We start from the raw sequence: 27,475 nt of genomic DNA, 5'->3' as shown, positions 1-27,475 counted from the left end.
GACCATCTGACTCTTGATTACAGCTCAGGTTATGACCCCAAGGTCATGGGATTGAGCCCTGAATCAGGCTCCACGCTGAGAGTGGAGCTGCTTGAGATTCTCTCTCTCTCCCTCTGCACCTCTACCCTGCTTGCACGCATTCTCTCTAAAATAAAAAAAAATAATAAAATAAATTTTTTTAAAAAAGATGCTTTAAGGGGCGCCTGGGTGGCTCAGTCAGTTGAGCATCTTGATTTTGGCTCAGGTATCGTCTCACGGTTTGTGAGATTGAGCCCCACAACAGGCTCCAAGCTGGATATGGGGCTTGCTTAGGATTTTCTCTCTCCTGATGCCCCTCCCTTGCTCTCTCTCCAAAAAATAAATAAATAAATAAAAATGCTATTAGAACTATTTTTACAGAAAGGAAGCAAAAGGCCACAGTACACAAAGCTGGCTCACGCATTTCATGAACTGATTACAGATGACCCTCAGTTGTGGGGAGAGAAAGGCATCGCATGGGCTAACATTAGGAATAGATGCCTACTTGCCACTGGTCCTGGAATTTTCTGATTCTACCTTGACAGCAGCCCATGTTGTTCTCTGTTGCCAGCTGACCTCAGTCAGTTCCTCCCCAGTCCATTAGAGATGTTCCAATAAACTCGAACCTTTAAAGAAAGGAGTCTGCATTCAGCTTCCTTCCCAGATGTAAATAGCATATGGGCATCCTCACTTAACCCATCAGCGCATCGAAGACACAGGTCTTTGCCATGCTGATATACACTCCCTGATACTCTTCTAGCAGAATCGTGGGTAGGTGGTACTCTCCTTACATCCAAACAAGGGAAAGGGGCCCCTCAGATTGCTCACTCCAGACCAAGGACATCTGCTATAAAGATGACCTGTAATATAGACTGAAAACTTTTAATTTTAAGTAATCTCTACACCAAATGTGGGGCTCCAACTCATAACCCCCAGATCAAGAGTCGCTTGCTCTTCCAACTGAGCCAGCCAGGCACCCCAGAAAACAGCAGTTTCTAAAGGGCAATTCTCCTCCCTCCCCTCTAAAAACCCCAAGTGTTTTAATATATATAAAGATCCTAGACGTGTAAATGGAAACAATTTTTATCATTGCCATCATTAATATAATTATCGCCATTATAGTGGACGGAAAAGATTTGCAAAATCTACAGGAAGGACGACAGAGAAGGAGTTGGCAATAATTCCAGGTTTATGGCAAATAGCACCCTAAACTGGATGGAGGATATAGGAGGAGAAGCAGATTGAGCGAGACAGGGAAAGATTCAGAAGAGAAACTGACGACGATGTGCTGGAGGGTGTGGGGAGCGGAAGGAAAGTAGGTGGGTAGGAACGAAGGTAGCTCAACAATATATAAAGTTGAAAGAAAGGCTGCCACGAGCCCGTAGCGCAGAACTACACCATCAGTATCAAATCTGCGCTCCCTCCCGGGTTTCTAATCTGCCCCACGTTCCTTGAAATACCGCGAGAACGCGAAGCCAATAAACCCTCCAGAGGTAGCCTAAAGACACGCGCCCCGCCCCGGGCCCCGCCCCTCGCGTCCGCGCCCTATTCGGTAGTCAATAAAATTGCGGCGTCTCGGCGTTTGCGGCGGATAACATGGCGGCTTCCATGCTGGGTTCTCTGCTGCGGACGGTCCGGCAGGTCAGGCCTGCGCCCTTAGCCCCATGCCTCCTCCTTCCCACTGAATCCCCAAACCCACGGGTCCCCTACTACTCTACCAACTGCAGTGCCCAGTGTGGACCCGTCTCAGGGGAGGTCCGAACTGCAGATTTGGTGTTCGTAAGCCTATAACTGACAGGCATTGAAAGCTGCAGGTTGCCGCCGATTTGTAAGAAGTTAGTGCAGGTGGAGAAGAGTAGGAGTCCGTGGATTGAGGCCCGAGGGATTCCCAACGTTACGCAAGGAGAGTCGAGCAAAGACTTGGGCGTTCAGCGAGGGAGAGGGAAAGCTTGGAGAGTGTCGTGGCCCAGAGGCAGGTGACAGAATTTCTGGGAGCAGAGTGGTCAGCCCTCTGCTCAGAGTTGCCAGACCAATTAAAAGGGGGAGATAATTGGCTGTTGGTTTTAGCAGTGTGGAGGTTGGGGCCTCCATCATAGCAGTTTTAATGGCGTGGTGGGGGCCAAAGCGTTCAAGAGAGAATGAGGAAAGAAATTGGGAGACCACGAGTATCGACGAACCTTTGCAGATGTTTTGCCGCAAAGGGGAGCCGAAAAATGGGTCAGTAACTGGAAGGACAGGTGGGTTAAGAGTGTTTTGTGTCTGTTTTTTCACGTGACAGAAGTTAACTGCAGGTTTTTGTGTTAAAGCGGAAGATCCTGTAGCCTGGGAAAAATTGAGAGGGAAGAATTGCTGGAGCTGTGCCCTTGTGTAGGTAGAAGGTGATGGGTCCCTGTTCCATTATTTGGTCTAAGGAACATGGACAGTTCATCACCTGCGGTAGCATTGTCCAATAGAAATATAATGCCAACTACACGTGTAACTTAAAACATTCTAGTAGCTATGTTAACAAGGCAAAAAGAAACATGAAAATTTTAATAAAATATTTGAAGCCAGCATATCCAGAATATTACTTCAATATGTAATCTATGAAAATGACTTATGAGATATTTGCATTCTTTTTCATACCAGATCTTCAAAATCCAGTTTGAATTTTACTTCCGGCACATCCGTTTGAATGCCAAATTTTCCACTATTAACATGGAAAATGTAGCCCTACCAAAACAATAAAGTTGTTTGATATTTACAGCTGCTTCAGGTTAAATTTTTAATGAATTAAATTAGGAATTAACGTTCTCCAGTTGCACTAGTTACTGCATTTCAAGTAGTAGAAATTCAAGTTCGGTAGAATATGTGGTTAGCGGCTACTATCTTAGAATGGATCTTTAATAACAGGAGGGAATATACAGCATATGATTACAGATTCTGCTAAGTGGGTAGATGTAACAGATATTTATGGAAATTTCTGATTGCTTCTAATTCTGTAATTAAAGAGAAGTCATCAGTGGCATGTGAGGATGTGGGAGCAGGTGTTAGGGATTTAAGGAAAGAAGAAATGGCGTGAAATAGGAGTAGACAGGAAAACTAGTAACAACAATTGGGAGCAAGTATAGTGATGTTAGAGAGGGGCCAGAGAGTTGAGGATGTATGAAAGACAACATTGTATTTACATGCTATGGAATTCAGGCTGGGTAAGAAGAGAAAGGAAATCAAGACCTGACAGTGAAAAGGTGGTAGGCTCGGGACGCCTGGGTGGCTCAGTCGGTTAAGCGTCTGACTTCTGCTCAGGTCATGATCTCGCACTCTGTGAGTTCCAGCCCCGTGTCAGATTCTGTGTCTCTCTCTCTGGCCCTCCCCCGTTCATGCTGTCTTTCTCTGTCTCATAAATAAATGTTAAAAAAATTTTTTTAATAAAAAAGAAAAGGTAGAGGATCAATGAATTAAAAACCTCACAGGAATTGTTATCGGGGTGTTTGAAGGAACAAGCTAGAAATAAGCAATAGAGAATGAGATACACAAAACTGAGATGATAGAAGGCTTGCATTTAATGGTGATAAAAGACTCAGGGCAAGGAAGTTAGTACAAAAGTCACTGGAGGAGAGGGGTTCGAGGAACAGAGATCAGGGGATAATTTCATGTATATTGGCTCACCAGGAATTAGGACAAGAATATCAGAGAGCATCTGATTTTTTTTTTTTTAATGTTTATTTATTTTTAAGAGAAAGAGGAGCAGGGGAGGAGTTGGGGGGGGGGGGGGGGACAGAGGATCCGAAGCCGGCTCTGTGCTGACGGGAGAGAGAGCCTGATGCAGGGCTCGAACTCACCATCTGGGAGATCATGACTGGAGTGGAAGCTGGATGCTCAACCGACTGAGCCACGCAGGTGCCCCTGAGCATTTTATTCTTGATTTCAGCTCAGGTCATGATCTCAGGGTCATGAATTCAAGCCCCGCATTGGAGCCTACTTTAAAAATAATACTATTGGAGAGAGTAACAGTGAGCCAGGATCTAGATTCATTTAAAAATGAAAGTGGTAGTTGAGTGCAGGAGTGAGGGGTAGTGGGAGGTATAACCCAAAAGCATTAAAGTCACAGCTTCCTTTCAAGAAGGAAGGTTTGGGAGCTGCCCTGAAGAGCGAGCAGTACACTTCCCGCACACCTCTACACCCAGTCATGGGAGAGGAAAAAAAAAAAAAACTACTATAGGGGAGGCTATCAGGAGGGATTCAAGATTCAGCTAGAGCAAAAATCTGAAGATGGTAATAAGAGAAGTTGAGGATTTAGAAGATATTGATGACCATACAGCATGAATTGAAGAGGGCCCGGTGGAGGCATTTTGGGAGGTGACAAGGGGTGAGAAGGGGACAGGAAAGTGTATAGAACAGAATAGATTGCAGTCTTCATATATACAGCATTGTTAGAAACCAATAAGAAAATATTGACAATATAATAGAAATGTAGGCAAAGGACATAAAACATTCACAGAAGAAATAATGTAACCAACCAATAAATGTTTTAAGAGTGTATTTCTAGTCAAAAAAATTATACAATGAGAAATGAGACATGTTTTAAAATGAGAGATGTTTTAGGGGCATCTGAGTGGCTGGGTTAAGTGTCTGACTTCGGCTCAGGTCATGATCTCAGGGTTCGTGAGTTCAAGCCCCACGTCGGGCTCTGTGCTGACAGTTCAGAGCCTGGAGCCCCCTTCAGATTCTGTGTCTCCCTCTGTCTTCCCCTCTGTCTCTTGCATTATCTCAAAAATAAACATTAAAAAAATTTTTTAAAAAATGAGAGGTTTTAAAATAAATAGAAACCTGTTAGGAGATGGTAGAGAGGAAGTTGATTAGAAATAGTTTGGAAAAGAATTGAAGGAGAATGTTTAATTTTGAGTTCTAAGTCTCCTTAACTTTCAGTTTCGTAGGTAAAAGCAAACTTTGTGATGCCCCTCAACATAAATTGTTTCTTTCAGCCAAAATGATCTCCGCTTGTCGTATGAATATATCTTATTCATTTTCTATTTTGGTTTGGACAAACTTCACCTTTTCTCCCTTCCCCCCACGCCCCAGCTGTATAAAAATTCTGTCTCTTCAAAGCCTTACTGAAGGTCCCTTTTCCAGGACACTTGTTTCCAGCCCAGCCCCAGTGACCATGGTATTCGTTTGACTCAGTTATGTCAAATCAATATTGAAATTCCATTTGTGTTTATTTCCAAAGGTGATTGGAGAATTGTTGTCTTTCTCCATGAGAATTTCAGCACTGAAGGCATTCAGTTTATCTTTTATTAATAGATTGAAAAATGTTTGCTTTCCAGTAGTCTCATTTTCACTTTTATATTCTTTATTATTCTGTACATATATTTCTTCTATAAACAGCTTTTATTGGAAGCCATCATTACTTTCTGTAGCTGAAATTTAATATATAGCATTTACTCTGGTTTGGGACAGTCTTGAGTTTGTAGTGGCTTGTACAATCTATGCCTGCACTATGTTAAGCAAACTGTAGGTGAGTAAATTTGAAGGTCTAATTGACTTTATTAAGTAATCTTGAATCAGGCACCATCCCATCTAACAAGTAGAGGGAAGCTCTTAGGACTTGTACAAAATGAAGATTTTTATAGGAAGGATGGTGGAGCAAGAAAGTTATCGGCAAAAGAAAAGGTAAGATCACCTTCCCTTAGGGGGAAAGAGCACTGGGCCTTGTGCAGATAATGTCATCTTCCTTTGGGGTGGGGATGGAGGGCCCATGTGGCACTCATTGGCACCCATCAGAAAATTCTTGACTGACTAGTTAAGACTGCTTTTCTGGGGGAGGTTGAAACAATTAGATTAGAGACTAGGGCTAAGTGATGCCATTTTGGGTCTGTGGTTTTCTATTTTATAGTTACCCCCTTTTGATCTGATTCTCAGCTTAACAGAAATGTGATCAAAATTAAAGGCATTAACGCCACTCTCAGTTACCAACCTCAAGTTCTCGCAGTTTTTGTTATTCCCTTGTGTGGCCTGTCCATATGGTTATGGCTTAATCTCTGGGATATTCACAAGTCATGGCTTAAGGTTCACAATTTTTTAAATGTCATTTTCTTTGTTCCTTAGATGTTTCAAGTCCTTTAAAAAATTTTTTTAAGGTAATCTCTATACCCAACATGGGCTGAAACTCACCACCCCAAGGTCAAGAGTCGCACACTCCACCAACTGAGCCAGCCAGGCACCCCCAGATGTTTCAGGTCTTAGGGAAATCATTTGCTTGGTGGTTAACAGCTGTGAACATGCATTTAAAGCTTTTAAGAGAATACAACGCACCACAGAAGTTATTATGATTACTAGAAGCAAGGTAATTTCAATATATGGAGTGTACTATAGAGCTATGGTTCCCAAGACCCAAACCAGTCAAAATTAACTAATTCAAAGAAAGACCCCATGCAAAGAGCTACCTTTTTAAGCCAAGTGACTTGTTCTGTGATCTTATGTAATTGAGTTTCAGCTTCCCCAGAAGTGTTAATCTAAGCATAGCAGGTGGTGGCCATAAGCACAGACATCTTGCTCAGATAAAAGATAATCAAGAGCTATTTTATTAAGGACAGCTTTGACTCGAGAATCTAAGGATCTTTATTGGGCTGCTATTGCTTTAGCAACAGATTTTGCAATGATTCTAAGAATTAAGGAGCAGTTCTTGATCACAGCCTCATTTATGTATATCTCTAACCAGAGAAATAGGGACCTGTCAAAAGGAATGAATTCTGATTCATGAATAGGCCCTTTTTTAACTCAGCAGTGTAAATTCAGGGGAATCGACTGATGAGATGTCTTATTTTGCTTGTGAAAAGTTAAGAGCCCAGTTAGATTTTAGCTAAGCCTGAAGTTAAAGAGGTTGTGCCCTCTTAGCAACAGCCTGGGAGATACAGCTGGGGACATTAATCTTTCCAGGCCAGTGCCAGAGTAAAGGAAAAGGAGAATGGATTATGGATTTTTAGTATGAAGTCGATCTGTCATCTTGGACTGAAGCAGTCTACCTCAATACCAGCCACTTCTCTTTCTTGTCAATTTGATTTAGAGGTCTGCAGCATCTGTATGGACCAAGGGTCAGGTGGAGCTTTTTTTTTTTTTTTTTTTTTAAGCTGTGTGTTGTGTACCCAACACTTAATATGTTTTAGTTTTGCTGTAGCATCAGTGGTCAGGAGTACTAGGTAAGGTCTTTTCCAGTGGGGCTCAAGAACTGTTTTTCTCTAAGAATGTTTCCAAAACGCCACTTTATCTACATGTGCCACACTCTTACAAATACAACGTAAAGACGTAGTATAACTTATTTGACAATGCTTCCCATATTTTACTTATTTTTACATATTTTCCCCCAGCTCCTCCCCCCCATTTATATATTAATTAACAAATCTTTCAGAATATTCCAGGTCAAAGACTTCATTTGTTTATTTTTAAAGTTTATTTGAGAGAGAGGGTGTACACGGGCACTTGAGCGGGGGAGGGTCAGAGACGGGGAGAGAGAATCCTGAGCAGAGCCCCACTGATCCCAGCCCTAGGTGGGGCTCGAACTCAGGAACCCTGAGATCATGACCTGAGCCAAAATCAAGAGTCACTTAACAGACTGAGCCACCCAGGTGTCCCTTAAAACTCATTTTATAAAATAATTTCATTTTAATCTTAACCAGCTTGATCACACATTAATATTCCTTTTCAAAGACTTCTTTTCAACAAACCTATAACTTTTTCCCCCTACATTTCTGTTTTATCATGTGTTTTTAATTTGTTTTCCCCTTAACAAAAATTCATCTCTAATTCTCATACTTTTTTTTAGTGAAAACATATCCTACTTCCTTGGCATATGGAGATGTTTCCCTTATTTTTAGTAGTTTTAATTACATATATTAATTTGAATTTCTAACTTAGAAACTAATTTCTAGTGAAAAGAAGTAAGCAATTGTGAATGGTCTGGTAACCAGCATTCCTTAAATTTGCAAATTTATGAATACATTTTATAATTTCTAGAAACATGTATGTCTTTTTGAAATTTTTAAAAATATTTGAGAGAGGGAGAGTGGGCGGGGAGGGGTAGAGAGAGAGGCGACAGAGGATCTGAAGCAGGCTCTGCTGACAGCACAGGGTCTGATGCGGGGCTCAAACTCACAAATGAGCCGGAGATCATGACCTGAGCTGACGTCGGACACTTAACCGAATGAGCCACCCAGGTGCCCCTAAATATTTTAATGTAGCATTAACACACCTAAATATCTTTTAGTTTCTCTGTAATCAAAAGATAAACCTGTGTTTAGTAATTAATGTTTTAGTATTTTGTCCTATTTGGAAAGGATCTAGATATTTAATGAATTTATCTTAACTCATCATTTAACTTAGCAAAACTTTAAGGTTTCAAGTTACTAAAAAGATTTGGACACTATTTTAAAAGGTTACCTAAAACTTTTTATTTGTTAAGCAATTATGTTTAAATTACCTACCAAAACTTGATTAAACATTAGACAAAGTCTGCCATTATCCCTAAGCTATTATATTTTGGTGGCCGATGTTGTAAGCGATAGGTAGAATAAAAGTTTTATATTTAATGGTGATAACTCCAAAGATTTGCCTGTTTTTAAACTTTTTTTTTAATGTTTGTTTATTTTTGAGGAGGAGCAAAGAGAGAGGGAGACACAGAATCTGAAGCAGGGTCCAGGCTCTGAGCTGTCAGCACAGATGTGGGGCTTGAACTCAAGAGTCTGATGCAGGGCTTGAACTCAAGAATCATGAGATCGTGACCTGAGCGGAAGTCAGATGCTTAACTGACTGAGCCACCCAGACACCCCTAAACTAGCTTTCATATCACATCTGTTTTCAGATCACATGAACTTGAAAAACATTTGGGTTAAATTCTAGCTTTCTGAGAGTTTTAGAATGCCCAAATTTTCCACGCATTTGCCTTCAAACCAACTAAATAGAGCTCCTTTACTGCTCCTTTAGCAGTATCATTTGGAGTTAGAGAAAATATCTCATATTTACAACATATATGGACACAAATACATAGATGAGATATAAACAAAAATTTATAGCTTTTGTTTTTACTGATATTTCCAAATACCTCCTTGTATGTATTTATTTGTTTCGGGGGAGGGGGATGAAAACTTCCCCCTAAAGTTTTGCATTTTAAAGAATGGCTCTTAGGTCCTAGAGAAGAGGGTGGGTAGAAAATTTACAGAAAAAGTATCCAAGTTTTCTTCAAGGTGGAGATTTGGAGCATATCTGTGTGTTATCAAAGGTGCTGGAGTCTGGGCTTGAGAACTCTTTCAGCAGTTTGTATTTTAAAAGGGGCGCCTGGCTGGCTCAGTCAGTAGAGCTTGTGAAGCCTACTTAAAAAAACAAAAAAATAGAAGGGCCTTTTTCCCACTTTTTTTTTTTCCTTTAGTCTCAGGTGATTGTGGGCTGCGCTTCCATTTCAGAGATGTGATAAGATTTAATCATTTCAAGGGACAGAGAAAGAATGTAAAAAAAAATTTTTATGAGAGCTTCAGGATAATTGCAATTTAAAATTTACCTTTTTTCTTAAGGACAGGACAATTTTGTTTCAATATCCTGGTCTTTTATAATATGCACATTTTGAGAATAGGCGAGGTTTTAGGATTGTTAAAGGTAGGTGGGTTTTGACTTTCTGGTTTTGGAGAGATTTGTAAGACAAAGACCGTTTTTCTCCAGAGAACTGGGTTACGGCCTGAATATCAAGGAACTGGCTCACGTTTTTAAATAGATTTACTTATTTATATCAGGGAGATTTTTAATGAAAATGAGAATGAAAAGATGGTTGTCTTTGTAAAGTCTGTATAAAATAAAGCATTTTAACAGAAGCCTTCTTTCTGGTTATACGGTTCAACCTTGGCATCTATAATCCTTCTGTTAGTATAAAGTATTAGCTTTATACTTTAAAACGTGTGCTGCTGTTCCACGGACAGGAATTCTCTGGTGGGCAGTGTCTAGGATACACCTGCAAAGGTCGTGCATGAAAATGCCTGAGGCTGGCTGGGATTGATCATAGTAAACCAGGCCCTACGGTTTGTTTCTCAGGCTTCCGCTAAAATCACTTTCTGCTTTCGGCGTTTACAAGAATAGTTGATATACTTTGAACCTAGAGATTAGGCTGGAGTACTCTCCCTGAATCTTGTAGGGAAGAGGAAGTTAAAACAGACAGGGCTGGATTTTAAGAAGGGGAAATTTTGGGATGCCCAGGTGGCTCAGTTGGTTAAGCATCTGACTCTTGGTTTCGGCTCAGGTCATGATCTCACAGTTTTGTGGGTTTGAGCCCTGAATCAAGTTCTGTGCTGATAGTGCAGAGCTTGCTTAGGATCCTCCCCCTCCCCGACCCCCCTCTTCCTCTCTCTCTCTCTGCTCTTCCCCTGCTCAGAAAGCTCCAAAATAAACTTAAAAAAGGGGGGGGGGGTATTTTCATTGGATGTGGACATTTATTTGTCTTAAGCCTAATTTTTGTTCTTTTTTTTAAAGTTTAGAGAGAGTGTGCGTGTGAGAGTATCTTTGGTTAAGCCATAAAAAGGCTTACCGATAGGAGTCGATATTAAAATTAATAAGACCTGACTTGTTAACGGCCAGACAATGAAGCCTTTAAATTGGCTACATTTGGGGAAAAAAATTATAAAGAGCTCTCAATTGCCTAATTAGTAGAATGGCTAGTTTTAGGGACTCCTTTGACAAGATAAAAGAACAAAAATTAGAGGTGCCTGGGTCGCTCAGTGGGTTGAGCATCTGACTCTCGACACATGCATGTCACATCCATGCAGTGGAATATACAACCTAAAGAAAAGGAGAAGCTTTTTAACTTATGAATATGAAAGATCTCCAAGATACATTGTTAAATGAGAAAAAAGAGTAAGGGCATGAAACATGGGGGCGGGGGGGGGGGGGGGTATATGTATTTGTATAGGTAAAGATCTCTGGAAAGATACCTTTGGAAGTGGAGGGGTCATCATTGGTCAGGTAAGGGATGAGGTAGGAGAGAGTCCACCCTGTTTTTTCTTTTTACATTTTTTTGGTTTTTGAACCACTGTTAGCCTAAGTAAAGGTCAAACAATTATAATAAAAATCTAAGAAAATGTTTCACTTGCCAATACACCTTATTGGCATTATTAATTACCACCATTTTGGCTTAATGTACATTTGTAAAAGTTATTTATTTTGAATTAAGTCTACTTAAGTTATTAAAATGATCCAAAATTATTAGAATAAAGCTATTAGGTCATAAATAGTAAAAGGGATCACAGAATGGGAGACACTGGCAGAGCCTGGGTCTCACTGTCCTTCACCTTGTTCCTTGTATTTTAGATGGTTCCTTCCTCAGCTTCAGGTCAAGTTCGAGGTTATTATGTAGACTGGAAAATGCTGCGTGATGTGAAGAGACGAAAAATTGCCTACGAGTATGCAGATGAGAGGCTTCGAATCAATTCCCTCAGGAAGAATACCATTTTGCCAAAAGATCTTCAGGTGAGCTAATTAAGATGCGTCCCAATGTGCCACAAGATCATTCTCAAAAAGCACCGTTGATACTGTTGTAACTTAGTAACAATATAATTTCTGGAGGATATGATCAAATTCTCCTGGTCAACCTAAATTAATACCCTTGAAGTTATTCTGGTGAATTTCAGATTAAAGAGAACTTTTCATTCCTAACTAGCCTTTTAACTGTTTATTAGATGATCTTTAGAAAGTACTGGTGAATGGTAATCACACAGAAATTGGACAGTTATTTTGACCTAAGGACTCTCCCCCACTTCTTGCCACTCTTTCAACACTCTCCAGGCATTGGGAGGCTGTGCTGACGATTGAGGCCATGTGCCTCATATGTGGCCTAAGCTGTTCCTCACCCAGGGCAATGGGTGCCTGCTCTCTGAACTCCTTCGCCCACCTCTGTGTGCTGAGGTGGTTTTCCATCTGGTTTACTTTCTTCTCATACTCCTTAGCTTGAATAAGAGGATGCCAACCCTGTTTGGCCTCCTGAAGCATATGGGTCCTGCACCTAGCTGGTGACACAGCATACCTGCATTCATGAGTCTTGTTGAGAACCTGAACTCAAACTCAAGGCTACTCAGACTATCAAAAGCTCAGAGGAAAATAAAAAAATACTTATAGAAGCTGGCTGAATAATATACAGGCCACTCATTACCATTAATTCTTTTTAATCTTGTCCAGATTAGCCAGATCAGCAGAAAACTGAGTGTCCTGAACCATTCGGTTATGGCTTTTACCATACGGCATTAAGCTACTTGCTTACATTTAGGGAGTCGTAAGAGGAGGCCTCTGAGAAAAACTTAAGATGTTGTGGAGGATGTTATTTATGAAGATCCCCCGTTCCCTCTGGAATGGCTCTGGTATGAGAACCAGCAATAGCTATTCAAGGACTCCGTGAGTTGTAGGAACTGATCCTGGCTCTGTGTTGCCTACCAAGTAGCATACAGATCAAACTTCTGTCCCAGAGGTCTGTCTCTAACAGACTTACAGGCTTTTCACAGTGCACACTATTGTCTCATTGTCCCTGTGCCCCAATTTCCTCATTTGTAAATTGACTTAAATCTTTTTTGGGAACGAGGAGAGGTATAGAAGTGTATATACATAATAGGTACGTACATACATACATAATTCATAGCTCTTCTAGGACAGCCTCCACGAAACTTGACTTCCAGCCTGGTCTCCCCTCCAGTCCACTTTATAGCACATACTATCTACCATTCATTGACTTAATTGTCAGTGTATAGAATTCACTAAATATTTCATAATGGCAACACATGCACAAGCTCTTGGAGATTAGGAAATAATTTTTTTTCAGCTGTGCAACATATATATTTGATTTGCTAATTCTGTATATTACTCTGTGTACAATGATAACGATAAGTGTAGTCATTGTCACCATACAATGTTACACAATATTTTGACTATTCCCTATCTCTGTGACGTACTTATTTTATAACTGGAAGTATATACCTTTAATTTTAAAATAACATTTAAATAACATTAAAGTAACATTTAATGTTATTAGTTTCAGGTAACTAACACATTGATTCAAAAATTCTGTACATAATGATCAGCCATATGTGTAATCACCATGCAACATTATTGCAATATTATTGACTGTATTCCCCATGCTGTACTTTCCTTTTTTTGTTCTTTAATTGAAGTATAGCTCATGCACACTGTTCTGTTAGTTTCAGGTGTACAACCTAGTGATTTGACAACTCTATGCATTGCTATCCTCACCACTAGTGTAGTTACCATCTGCCACCATATAACGCTATTTATGATACATTGACTATATTCCTTATGCTGTACCTTTCCTCCCTGTGACTTACTCATTCCATAACTGGAAGCCTGCACTTTCTATTTTCCTTCACCCCTTTTGCCCATATACCCACATATCTGCCCTCTGACAATCACCGGTTTTCATTTTTGTGGGTGAATTTCTATTTTAGTAGTTTGTTCAGTTGTTTTGTTTTTTAGATTTCGCATATAAGTGAAATCCTATGGCATTTGTCTTTCTGTTTTACTTATTTCACTTAGTATAATGACCTGTAAGTCTATCTGTATTGTTACGAATGGCAGGATCTCATTGCTTTTTAAGGCTGAGTAATATCCCATTGTGTATACATACACATCTTCTCTATCCATTCATCTGTCATTGGACACTTGGGTTGCTTACATATCTTGACTATTGTAAATAATGCTATAATCGTAGGGGTACATATATCGTTTCAAATTAGTGTTTTTGTTTCTTTGGACAGATACCCAGTAGTGGATTACTAGGTTGTACTGTTTTCTATTTTTTATTTTTTGAGGAGACTTCATACTGTTTCCCACGGTGTCTGCACCAATTTACATTCCCACTGCAGGAGATTTCCCTTTTCTCTATATCCATGCCACTATTTAATTCTACCCATTCTGAAAGTTGTAAGGTAATGTCTCATTGTGGTTTTGATTTCGATGGTTAGTGATGTTGAGCATCTTTTTATTTGTCTGTTGGCCATCTATGTCTTCTTTGAAAAAATGTCTATTCAAGCCTTCTGCCTATTTTTTAACTGAATTATTTGCTTTTTTGGTATTGAGCTGTATAGGTTCTTTATATGTTTCTGGATATTAACCCCTTATCAGATGTATTTGGAGATGTCTTCTCTCATTCAGTAGGCTGCCTTTTTGTTTCGTTGATGGTTTCCTTTAATGTGCAAAAGGTTTTTATTTTGGTGTAGTCCCAAAAGTTTATTGTGTTTTTGTTTCTCTTGCCTGAAGAGATATAACTAGAAAAATATTGCTAAAGCCAATGTCCAAGAGATTACTATCTATGTTTTCTAGGAGTTACGTGGTTGCAGTTTCTCACATTTAGGTCTTTAATCCATATCAAGTTTATTTTTGTGTGGAGTGTAAGAATGTGGTACAGTTTCATTCTTTGGTGGGTAGCACTTCAGTTTTCCCAATCACATTTATTGAAAAGACTGTCTTTTCCTCATTGTGTACATCCTTACCTCCTTGTTATAGATGAATTAACCATATGAGTGTGGATTTATTTCTGGGCTCTCTAGTCCTATCCCATTGACCTAGCGTGTCTGTTTTTGTGCTGATACCATGCTGTTTGATTGTTACAGCTTTGTAGTATATCTTGAAATCTGGGTTTGTGATACCTCCAGCCTTGTTGTTTCTCCGGTTTGCTTTGGCTATTCAGGGTCTTGTGTGGTTCTAAGCAAACTTTTGTATTACTTGTTTTCTATGAAAAATACTGTTGGTATTTTGATAGGGATTGCATTGAATCTATAGATTGCTTTGGGTAGTATGGACATTTAAACAATATTAATTCTTCTAATCCATGACTATGGGATATCTTTCCATTTGTTTGTGTCATCGTCAGTATCTTCCAGTTTTCAGAGGATAGGTTTTTCACCTCCTTGGTTAAATTGGCAACCATACTAGAAGTAGTACGTTAATCACTTATGAAGCCAATATGGGAATTAAAATGCTAAAGTAGTAAAAATCAGTTTTATCTACAAAAATTAGTCTAAGGATAAACAAAATAAGATGTAAAATATAACATCATATACATAAAACATGGATGGGGTTAATTTAGTGCTTTTACTGTATGTTTGAATTTAAGATACAGCAACGTAATACAGACTGTTAAACACTGAAGATGTTATATATAACCCTGTGGTAACCACAAATGAAGAGGTTATAGTAAATACACAAAAAATAGACAAAAATCCAAGCATAACACTAAAGAAAGACCTCAAACCCCAAGCGAAAAGAACAAAAGAAGGACAAAAAATAGACAAAAACTACAAAAACAATAAGGACACGCCAAACTGCTAATAACTGCATATATATCAGTAATTACTTTAAATGTGAGTGGACTAAATGCTCCAATCCAAAGATACAGGATGACGGAGTGGATTAAAAAAAAAAAGGCCCATCTGTACACTGCCTACAAGAGACTCACGTCAAGACCTAAAGATGTATACAAACTGAAGGTGATGGGACGCAGAAACACATTCCGTGCAAATAGCGCAAAACATAAAAAGCCAGGGTAGCAACGCTTTAGGTGCATTTTCTGCACTGTGGGGATGGCAGAGGGAGAGGTGAACCAAGACTTCATTGTCAAGATGGAGAGCCCACCCCCAGCACTCCACAGGATTGTGCCAGCCCACCATCTCCACATACAAGTAGTTCAGGTAAACAACCTATGAGTGTAACACTTAGAGAATGATTAAGGAAAACTAGATCTTCATTTGATTCCTGTTACAGTTTGGTAAAACATCTTAAAGTAGAGAATGAAGAAAATTATCAGACTTCTTCAGAGAAACCAACATCTTCAACAGAAGAAAACTGTTTGAATTTCAAAAAAAAAATTTAAATACATAGACAATAAATTTGAAGAACGCGCATATTTGAAAAATACCTTCAAGAATATCAGTTCAGGGGCGCCTGGCTGTCTCAGTTGGTAGAGCGTGTGACTCTTGATCTTGGGCTTGTGAGTTTGAGCCCCACGTTGGGTATAGGGATTACTTTAAAAAAAATAAAATCTTTAAAAACAAAACAAAACAACATCAGTGCATGTGAATCTAAATTGATAGTCATGCAGTGATCTGCAAAGTGTTGTTGTGGATGAGGATCTTCTCAAATAAGGATTAAGTGTGAAGAAAAAGCAAAATTGGTGAAGCCAATTGAGAAGAAAGAAGACCTTCCCTGGAGGCCAAAACTGGTCAAAAAGTACAGATCAAAGACTGACGTGTCTCAGTGACAGTTAATACAGAAGTGGAGAAGCTGGAGCCAGCTGTGGCTTTATGAGTTGCAGTCAGCTACGTCTGAGGAGAACAAGAAACCCAGCCTTACAAAGCTGATAGACCCCTGTGGGTTAGACGATCAGTTGCTACCCTGTAACAGAAATGAAGAATTTGTCAGTGTTTAATAATTCTTTCTCCAGAATATTTTTGAGAATAACAATTTAAGAGATACCTAACCCATTTTAAAAGGAAGATAGAAACCATTAGGGCTTAAAGAAAGGTATCTCGATGAACATCAGTTTAGGGCACTCTGTTATATAAATACAAAGTAGGCTCTAAAATGAAAATTTAGGGGGCACCTTGGTGGCTCAGTTGGTTAAGTATCTGACTCTTGAGTTCAGCTCAGGTTGTGTTCACGGTTTGGGAGATTAAGCCCCGTGTCGGGGTCCGTGCTTACAGCGTGGAGCCTACTTAGGATTCTCTCTCTACTCTCTCTCTCTGCCCCTCCAACTGATCGTGTGCTTTCTCTCTCTCAAAATAAATAAACTTTAAAAAATAAATAAAATGAAAATTAAGGATTGTGGATAAATTTTCCAAAGAAAACTGGACATTTAAAGAAATGTGAAAAAAATTTAGATCATGTTTTAAAAACTAATTTGGACATTCCTTGAAGTCTGTTTTAATACCTTTGGGTTTAGTGGTCTAAAAATGCCTGCATGTCTCCTAAGTTTATGAACATTATTTCCAAGTATCACATATTTCCATCTGGATGGTATAGCAGGTAATTAAACTTGCTCATATGTCCAAGATTAAAAAAAAAAAAAAAAAGACTTTAAAACAAAGACTGTAGCAAGAGACAAAAAAAAAAAAGGCATTACATAATGATAAAGGGATCAATCCTACAAGAGGATATAACAATTATAAATATTTATGTACCCAACATAGGAGCACCTAAGTACATAAAGCAAATATTAATAGATATAAAGGGAGAAATCGACAGTAAAACAATAATAGTAGGGAGCTTTCACACCTCACTTATTTCAGTGGATAGATCAGCCAGACAGAAAACCAATAAGAAACTGAGTCTTTGATTGTCACATTAGACAGACCTAACAGATATATATATAGAACATTCCATCTGAAAACAGAATACACATTCTTTTCAAGTACACATGGAACATTCTCCAGGATAGATCACATGTAAGTTCATAAAGCAAGTCTCAGTAAATGTAAGAGGATTGAAATCCTATCAAACATGTTTTCTGACCATAACAGTATGAGACTAGAAATCAATTACAAGAGAAAAATCTGGAGAAAACACAAACACTTGGAGGCTAAACAACATGACACTAAGCAACAAGTGAGTCAGGAGGAAATCAAGGAGAAAGTCAAAAAAATACATGGAGACAAATGAAAATAAAAACACTGTAGTCCAAAATCTTTAGGACATGGCAAAAGCATTTCTAAGAGGGAGGTTTAAAGTCCTACAGGCCTACCTCAAGAAATAAGAAAAATCTCAAACAACCTAACCTAACACTTAAACTAGAAAAAGATCAAATCTCAGAGCTAGTAGATGGAAGGAAATAATAAAGATCAGAAGAAATAAATGAAATAGAGACAGGAAAAAAAATAACAGTAGAAAAGGTCAATGATAGAGCTAATTCTTTGGAAAGATAAAATTGACATTTAACCAGACTTATCAAGAAAAAATAAGGAATGTAATCAAAAAATGAAGGAGAGGAAATAGTAATTGACATCACAGAAATACAAAGGATTAGAGAGAACATTTGAAAAATTATATGTCAACAAATTGGGCACTCTAGAACAAATGGATTCCTAGAAACATACATTTTCCGAAAACTGAATCAGGAAGATGTAGAAAATTTCAACAGGAGTGCCCAGGTGGCTCAGTTAAGTTGTGTGACTTTGGCTCAGATCATGATTTCATGGTTCATGAGTTCGAGCCCTGCATCAGGCTATGTGCTGACAGTGCAGAGCCTGCCTGGGTTCATTCTCTCTCTCTCCCCCCCTCTTCCTTTTCTTCTTCCCTTACCCCACTAGCTCACATGTATGCATGTGTTCTCTCTCAATATAAATAAATTTTTTAAAAAGTAAATAGGGGTGTCTGGGTGGCTCAGTCAGTTGAGCATCCGGCTCTTGGTTTCAGCTCAGGTCATAATCTCACAGTTTTGTGAGTTTGAGCCCTGTATCTGGCTCTGTGCTTAGGATTCTCTCTCTCCCTCTCTCACTGTCCCTCCCCTGTTCGTGCTGTCCCTGTCTCTCTCAAAATAAATAAACTTAAAAAAAAATTTTTTTAATATAAAAGAACATTTGAACAGACCTGTTACTAGTAACGAAATTGAATTGATAATCAAACTCCCAACAAACAAAATTCCAGAACCAAATGTCTTCACAGATAACCTCTACCAAACATGTATAAAAGAGTTAAGGGGTGCCTGGGTGACTCAGTCGGTTGAGCATCCAACTCTTGATTTTGGCATGGGTCACGATCCCAGGGTTGTGGGATTTAAGCCCAGCATCAGGCTCTGTGCTGAGTGTGGAGGCTGCTTAAGATTCTCTCTCCCCCCTCTTCCTCCCCCTCTGCCCCTCTCCCCTGCTTGTGCTCGCGCGCTCTCTCTCTCTCTCTCTCTAAAATAAAAAATAAATAAAATAGACTTAATGTTTATTCTTAAACTATTCCAGTAAATAAAAGAGGAAGGAAAACTCCCAAATTCATTCTACATGGCCACAGTTACCCTGGTACCAAACCAGACAGAGACACTACAAAATCTCTGATGAACACAGGTGGAAAACATCCTTAAAAAAAAAAATTAGCAAAGCAATTTCAGCATATATATTAAAAGATCATTCACAAAGATTTATTTCAGGGATGCAAGAGTGGGTCACTTTTGGCAAATCAAATCAGATACACTAACAAGAGAAAGGATAAAAACCATATGATCATCTCAGTAGATGCATTTGACATAATACACTAGCCATTCACAATAAAACTCTCAGCAAAGTGAACATACCTCAAATTAATAAAGGCCATATATGAAAAACCCCCAATTAACATCATAGTGGTGAAAAATTGAAAGTTTTTCCACTAAGTTCCAGAACAAGACCAGGATGTCCACTCTCACTACTTTTATTCAACATACTACTGGAATTCAACTGCAACAATCACACAAGAAAAAGAACTTAAACCATCGAAATTGGTAAAGAAGAAGTAAAACTGTCACCATTTGCAGATGACCCGATACTATATATAGAAAACCCAAATTACTCCACCAAAAAACTGTTACTACTGATCAATGATTTTAATAAAGGTGCATGATAAAAAAATTAATATACAGAAATCTATTGCATTTTTATACACTAATAATGAAGTAGAAAAAAAATTAAGAAAACAATCCCACTTACAATTACACCAAAAAGAATAAAGTACCTAGGAAATATTCTTAATGCTTAATAGTTTATGACAATTTAGTGGATTTTATATGCATTTTCTTATTTAATTTATGCACTTTTTATATGTTAGAATAATTACTGTGCTTTCTTACAGTCTAGCACAGGATCAATCATACTTGTCAGGTTTAAATGAATACAGTCACACTAATACGCACATATATAAGAATAAACTTCTAAGAAATCCTTAATGCAAACTTTTGCAGTAATCTTTTTCCTCCATCTTGACCACTTTTGCCCTTCTAGATTCATTCTTTACATTGCAGTTGATCTTAAAAATGGATATCTCAGGGTGCCTGGGTGGCTCAGTCGGTTAAGTGTCCAACTGTTAGTCTTGGCTCAGGTCATGATCTCACAGTTTGTGAGATTGAGCCCCATGTTGGGCTCTTGGCTCAGGTCACGATCTCACGGTTTGTGAGATCGATCTCTGTGCGGAGTCTGCTTGGGATTCTCTGTCTCTGCTCTTCCCTGTCTTACTCTCTCAAATTTAAAAACTTAAAAATAAATAAAAATGGAAATCTCACCTGATCTTTCATCTTTCTTACTCCAGCTGCCAGAATCTTTACCACAGATGTCAGGGCTCTGTTATCCTCATTCTCCAGCCTCAGACCACATTCCCTCTTACTTGCTCTGCATCCCAGAGGTTTCAGATTTTAAAGATTCATAAATCATATGGGGAATAACCAAACTTTATACCTTAAGGAACTAGAAAAAGAAGAGTAAACTTTAAGCCCAACTTAGCAAAAGAAAGGAACTCACAGGGGTACCTGGTTGGCTCAGTTGGTAGAACATGTGACTCTTGATCTCAGGGTTGTAAGCTCAACCCCCACACTGGGCGTAGAGCTTACTTAAAAAAAAAAAAAAAAAAAAAAAAAAAGGAAATAATAAAGATCAAAGCAGAAATAAATGAGAGACCAGAAAAACACTAAAGATCAATGAAACTAAGAGCTGATATTTTGAAAAGATAAACAAAATTGACACATATTTAGCTAAACTAAGTAAAAAAGAGCAAAAACTCAAAATCGCAATGAAAAAGGAAACATTACATCTGAGATCACAGGAATACAAAGTATCATAAGAAACTGATATGAACCATTAATTAAATGCCAGCAAATTGGAGAACCTAGACAAAATGGGTAAATTCCTAGAAATATACAACCTAACGAGACTAAGTGGAGGAGAAATAGAAAATCTGAACTGACCAATAATGAATAAGGCTATTGAATTAGTGATCAAAAACCTTTCAACAAAGAAAAGCCCATAAATGGCTTTATGAGTGAATTCCATCAAATATTTAAAGATAAATTAATATACTTCTCAAACTCTTCCAAAATATTAAAGACAAGGGAACACTTGCAAATTTATGTTATCAGATCAGCATAATACTATTACAAAGCCAGATGAAGAGACTCTAAGAAAAAGAAACTACAGGCCAATTTCCCTGAAGAATATAGATGCAAAAATTCTCAACAAAATACTAGCAAATCATATTCAATAACATATTAACAATATCATCCGCTATGACCAAATGGGATTTGTCCCTGGCATGCAAAGATGATTCAACATAATGCAAGTCAATAAATATGATATACCACCTTAATAGAATAAAATATAAAACTCATAGTTGGGGCACCTGGGTGTCTCAGCTGAACATCTGACTCTTGATTTTGGCTCAGGTCATGATCTCAGGGTCATGGGATTGAGTCCCGTGTTGGGTTCTGCACTGGGTGTGGAGCCTGCTTAGGATTCTCTCTCCCTCTGCCCTCCCCTACTTGAACTTGTTCTCGCTCTGTCTCTGTCTCTCTCTCTCTCTAAAAAAAAAAAAAAATCATATGGTTGTCTCAGCAGATGCAGAAAAATCATTTGGCAGAATTCAACATTATTTCATGATAAAAGCTCTCAACAAAGAGCTGCATGTAGAAGAAACATGCAACAAAAGAATAAGCCCATAGCTGACATCATATTCAGTGGTGAACAGCTGAAAGCTTTTCCTCTAAGATCAAGAACAGGAAAAAGATGCCCACTCTTGGTTCTTTTATGCAACATAGTACTAGAAGTCATAGCCAGAGCAGTCAGGCAAGAAAAAATTTTCAAAGGTATTCAAATCAGAAATCTGAATAGGAAATAATATAAGCAGATGTACAGTGGCATCAAAATCAATAGAATATTTAGGAATAAATTTAAAGAGGGGACAGATCTGTACACTGAAAACTATAAGACATTGATGAAGGAAATTGAAGAAGACCTAAATGAAAAGATAATTCTGTGTTCAGGGATCAAAAGAATTAATATTAAAATGTCCATACTATACAAAGCCATCTATAGACTCTTTGTAATCCCTATAAAAATTCCAATGGCCTTTGTCACAGAAATTAAAAAAAAAAAAAAAAAAATTGTAAAATTCATATGGAATCACAGAAGACCCCTGAATAGCCAGAGCAAATCTGAGAGAAGTACGAAACTGGAGGCCACATGCTTTTTTTTTTTTTTTTTTTTTTTTTTTTTTTTTTGTAGTAAAAGGACCTACACACCTCCTGACTTTTTTTTTTAACATTCATTTTTTTTTTTCAAAAGAGAGTGCATGTGTGAGTTGGGGGAGGGGCAGAGAAGAGACAGATCCAGAGCAGGCTGCATGTTGTCAGCACAGAGCCCAATGTGGGGCTCAAACTCATGAACCAGGGGATCATGACCTGAGGCAAAGTTGGACACTTCACGGACTGAGCCACCCAGGTGCCCCTACACACTTTCTAATTTTTAAAATGCTATTACAGGAGCACCTGGCTGGCTCAGTCATTAGAGCATGCGACTCTTGATCTTGGGGTTCTGCGTTCAAGCTCCACATTTGGTATAGAGATTACTTTAAAAAGATCTTTAAAGAAAAAACTTCATTACCAAGCTATAGTACTCAAAATAGTATGATACTCCATAACACATAGAGCAGTGGAAACGAAGCAAGAGCCCAGAACCCAATCCAGTTGATTCCCAACAAGCGAACCAAAACTCAGTAGGGGAGGAGTAGTTTCTCTAACAAATGTTGTTTGGGAAGCTGGATGTTCATGTGCAAAAGAATGACACTGGACCTCCGTCCTATACCACTCCCAATAATTAACTCGAAATGGGTGAAAACTTAAACCTGAAACCGTAAAACTTCTAGAAGAAAACATAAGGGAAGAGCTCCTTGACATTGGTGTTGGCAGTGATTTTTTAGATATGACATCAAAAGCATAAGCAACAAAAGCAAAAATAAATGAGTGGGACTGCATAGAAGTAAGCAGCTTCTGCATGGCAAAAGGTCTGAGAAAGGGTGCACTAATTATTGAAACTGGAGTTTCCTCAAAAAGTTAAAATTAGAACCATATGATCTAGCAGTTCTACTTCTGAGTGAAGAAAATGAAAATACGAATTCGAGAAGATATCTGCACCCCCACATATATTGCAGCATTATTCACAGTTGCCAAGTCATGGAAGCACCCTACGTGTCAGCAAATGAAGGAGATATTTATTCAAAGAAAATGTGGTGCGCGTGCACACGCCCAATGTAGTAGGATTTTCCTTTTGTAGTAACTTGAACGTACCTTGGGAACATTACATTAAATCAGAGGAAGACAAATGTTTGATCTCACTTACATATATAATGTGATATAAGTTGAACTCATAGGAATAGATTATAATGGTGGTTACCAGTGGCTGGGAGGTAGGGGAAATGGGAAGATATTGGGCAAAGTGTACAAACTTCTGTTTATAAACTGAATAAGTGCTGAGAATCTAACATATAAAATGGTGATTATAGTTAACAGTACTGCGTTACATGCTTGAAACTTGCTAAGAGAGTAATGTTATATGTTCTCATCATCCCCCAAAAAAAGTAATTATTTAGGGTGATGGAGGTGTTCATTAGGCCTTGTTGTAGTAATTATTTTGCAAGGTATACATGTATTAAATGTGTTAACACAATGTTATATGTCAATTACATCTCAGTAAAGCTGGGAAAAAAACATGGGGAGACAACAGAAATAAATACATTCACATATTTTCCAAATGACTTAAACAAGAATGTATATAGTGGTGAAAAACTGAGGGCTTTTCCTTTAAGAACCGAAACAAGACAAGAATGTCTACTCTTGCCACTTTTATTCTACATGGTACCGGGAGTCCTAGCCACAGCAATCAGACAAAAGTTAGGTTTAGATAGCATCCAAATTGATAAGGAAGAGGTTAAACTGTCACTATTTGGAGGTGACAAGATATTATATATAGAAAACCCTAAAGACTTCACAAAAAAACTTATTAGAGGTAATAAATGAATTCAGTAAAGTTTCAGGATACAAAATTAATGCACAGAAATTAGTTGCATTTCTATACACTAATGACAGAGTAGCAGAAAGAGGCATTAAGAAAACAGTCCCAGGGCGCCTGGGAGCCAGTTAAGCGGCCCACTTTGGCTCAGGTCATGATCTTGTAGTTTGTGAGTCCAAGCCCACGTCGGTCTCTATGCTGACAGCTCAGAGCTGGAGCCTGCTTCAGATTCTGTGTCTCCCTCTCTCTCTGCCCCTCCCCTGCTCACACCCTGTCTCTGTCTCTCAAAAATGAATAAAAACGTTAAAAAAAGAGAGAGAAAGAAAGAAACAGTCCCATTTACAGTTGCACCCAAAACATTAAATAGGAATAAACCAAGAAGTCGAAAGATCTGTACTCTAAAAACTATAAAACGTTGATGAAAGAAATTAAAGATGATACAAACAAATGGAAACATATTCCATGCTCATGGATTGGAAGGATTAATATTGTTTAAATGTCCATACTACCCAAAGCAATCTACAGATTCAGTGCAATCCCTATCAAAACACCACCAGCACTTCTCACAGAACTAGAACAAATAATAATAAAATTTTTATGGAACCACTTACGAGCTCAGTAGCCAAAGTAATGTTGAGAAAGAACAAAGCTGGAGGTATCCCAATCCCAGATTTCAAGATAAACAGCAAAGCAATAATAATCAAAACAGTGTTCTACTGGCACAGAAGTAGACATAGATCACTGGAAAGGAAATAAACTCAATCTACAACAAAGGAAGCAAGCATGTACAGTGGGGAAAAGACTGTCTCTTCAGTAAATGCTTTTGGAAAACTGGACCACTTACTTAACCATACCCAAAAATAAACTCAAAATGGGTTAAAGACCTAAATGTGAGGCCTGAAATAAAAATCCTGGAAGAAAATATAGGCAGTAATTTCTTTGATATCAGCTATAGCAACATTTTTCTAGATATGTCTTCTTAGGCAAGGGAAACAAAAAAGTATAAATTATTGGGACTACACCACAATAAAAGTTTTTGCACATCAACAAAATGAAAAGACAACCTAATGAATAGAAGATATTTGCAAATGATAATAGGTTAGTACCCTAGATATATAAAGAACTCCTACAACTCAACACCCCAAAAAAGCAAAAAATAATTCAATTAAAAAGAGAAAAAAAAAAAGGACCTATGAATAGGCATTTTTCCGAAGACGACAAACAGATGGCCAACAGACACATGAAAAGATGTTCCACGTCACTCATCATAAGGAAATGCCAGTCAAAGCTACAATGAGATGTCACTTGACACTTGTCAGAATGGTTAGAATTGATAAGTGTTGGCAAGGATGTGGGTTAAAGGGAATCTTCAGGCACTGTTGGTGGGAATATAAATTTGGTGCAGCCACTGTGGAAGACAGTGTGGAGGTTGCTCAAATTAGAAATACTGTATGATTCATTCAGGGCGCCTGGGTGGCTCAGTCAGTTAAGTGTCTGACTCTTGATTTTAGCTTGGGTCATGATCTCACATTTTGTGAGATTGAGCCCAGGACTGGGCTCTATGCAGTCAGCACAGAGCCTACTTGGGTTCTTTCTCTTTCCTTCTTTCCCTGCCGCCCCCCCTGCTCTCACACGCACTCTCTCTCAAAAACAAATATTAAAAAATAAAAAAAAAACAAAAAACTATATGATTCAGTAATTCCGCTACTAGGTGTTTACCCGTGGGAAACGAAAACACTAATTCAGAAAGGTACATGCACCTCTGTGTTTACTGCAGCATTATTTACAGTAGCCAAGATACAGAAGCAACCTAAGTGCCCATCGACAGAAAATTGGATAAAGATGTGTGTGTGTATACATATATATACACAGTGAAATATTACTTAGCCATAAAAAGCAATGAGATCTTGTCATTTTCAACAACATGGACGAACTTAGAAAGTATCATATGCTAAGTGAAAGAAAAATGTTACATATGCTTGCATTTATACATGGGATCTAAATAACACAAGACCCATAAATACAGAAAACAAACTGAGGGGAGAGATGGGCACAAGGAAGGAGAGGGAGTGGGAGGCACAGGCTTCCTGTTATAGGGTGAATAAGTCATGGGGATGGAAGGTACAGCATGAGGAATATAGTCAGTGGCATTGCCTTAGTGTGGCATGGTGACAATTGGTAGCCACGCATGTGGGCACAGCACAATGTGTAGACTTGTCGAATCACCATGTTATACACCTGTAGCTGACATCGTGTGTCAACTGTACTTCAATAGAAATAAAAATAAGATTCAGAGAAAGAAAAATTTATACAGCTGCCCTATTCATGATAGCTCAAAACTGGAAACCAACCAGATGTCCATCAACTATAGAATGGATAAGTGAATTCCAGTATGATGAAAAGAAATTATGTATGGCCACACAATGAAAATCAAACAGTATGGATGAATCTCACAAGCATATTATTGAATGGAAGAAGCCAAAGAGAAATGAATAAAAAAGAATGCCTATTATATGGTTAGATTTATATAAAATTCTGAGTAAGAAAAGCTCATCTGTGGTGTTAGTAATCAGGTGAGCTGTTAGCTGACAGTGTCTGTGCTCAGTGTCTGAAAGGAGGCACAGCCAGGGCCTGGGGTACCCATCCATCATGGGTTTTTTTGTACTCTAGTTCCTTATTACTCAGATGTTCTGTTAAAAGTTACTGAGCTGTTACACTTCCGGTTTGTAGATTTTTGTGTACCTATGTTAAATTTCTATAAAATTTTAAAAATTGTATTGGGAGCATGCCAAACATTTGTCATTTTTCTGGTCTGTTTCTAGCCAAAGGTTAGGGTTCACTAGTGTGTCCAAGGTTCTTCGGACAAACTGGCTGTATCAGTGAATCTAGCCCTTTGTTCCCCTACTCCAAGCATTGACTTACACATATAGAATAAATATATGCCTGTGATATGTGTAATAATGTTGTGACTTCCTTTAGGAAGTGGCTGATGGAGAAATCGCTGCCCTTCCCCGGGATAGCTGTCCTGTTAGAATCCGAAATCGGTGCGTTATGACGTCCCGTCCACGTGGTGTAAAGCGGCGCTGGAGGCTTAGTCGTATTGTCTTCCGTCACTTAGCAGACCACGGGCAACTGTCGGGGATCCAGCGGGCAATGTGGTGATCAGCTCCGGACCCACTGAGCAGGGAAACCAGGTCTGGCAAGAAGAGACTTTTCTAATAGACAAAACCCTGGTTTTATAGAGGTCCAATGTAGGAGTCGTCTAGTCTACCTGATACTGCCTGTTAAATTACTTCTTAATTTTAAATTAAGAAATTTGGATGTTTCATTCTGTCAGTGAACTCTGGCCATCTGTGAGTTCTCTCTTGGACTTAAAAATTAAACATACTGCCTCCCTGCATAGTACAAGGAGTACAGTAATAAAAAATATTGTGAATATA

At 38.5% G+C, this 27,475-nt stretch overlaps 1 protein-coding gene and 1 pseudogene across 2 annotated transcripts; both read left to right on the top strand.

Annotated features, from left to right (window-relative positions):
- The first annotated feature begins 1,553 nt into the window (after positions 1 to 1,553).
- Positions 1,554 to 27,475, top strand: MRPS14 (mitochondrial ribosomal protein S14). 2 transcript variants are annotated; one of them, XM_049635182.1, is made up of 3 exons: positions 1,554 to 1,659; positions 11,341 to 11,499; positions 27,015 to 27,475. In XM_049635182.1, the coding sequence occupies exons 1-3, from the start codon at positions 1,615 to 1,617 to the stop codon at positions 27,195 to 27,197; spliced, it is 387 nt and encodes a 128-aa protein (XP_049491139.1). In that variant the 5' UTR covers positions 1,554 to 1,614; the 3' UTR covers positions 27,198 to 27,475. The 2 variants fall into 2 exon arrangements, with proteins under 2 accessions (XP_049491139.1, XP_049491140.1); XM_049635183.1 differs by lacking the exon at positions 1,554 to 1,659 and adding an exon at positions 1,695 to 2,255.
- LOC125925905 (swi5-dependent recombination DNA repair protein 1 homolog) lies at positions 13,517 to 17,113 on the top strand (annotated as a pseudogene).

Source organism: Panthera uncia, chromosome F1 (assembly GCF_023721935.1).
Source record: "Panthera uncia isolate 11264 chromosome F1, Puncia_PCG_1.0, whole genome shotgun sequence".
NCBI classification, from domain to species: domain Eukaryota; kingdom Metazoa; phylum Chordata; class Mammalia; order Carnivora; family Felidae; genus Panthera; species Panthera uncia.
This window is presented reverse-complemented; position numbering and strand designations above follow the sequence as displayed.

Bases quoted from the DNA above. Each gene is read 5' to 3' on its own strand.
- MRPS14 (XM_049635182.1), top strand. From the start codon at position 1,615: ATGGCGGCTTCCATGCTGGGTTCTCTGCTGCGGACGGTCCGGCAG. The intron at 1,660-11,340 runs GTCAGGCCTGCG...CTTGTATTTTAG, and splicing joins TGCTGCGGACGGTCCGGCAG to ATGGTTCCTTCCTCAGCTTC. The intron at 11,500-27,014 runs GTGAGCTAATTA...GACTTCCTTTAG, and splicing joins TTTTGCCAAAAGATCTTCAG to GAAGTGGCTGATGGAGAAAT.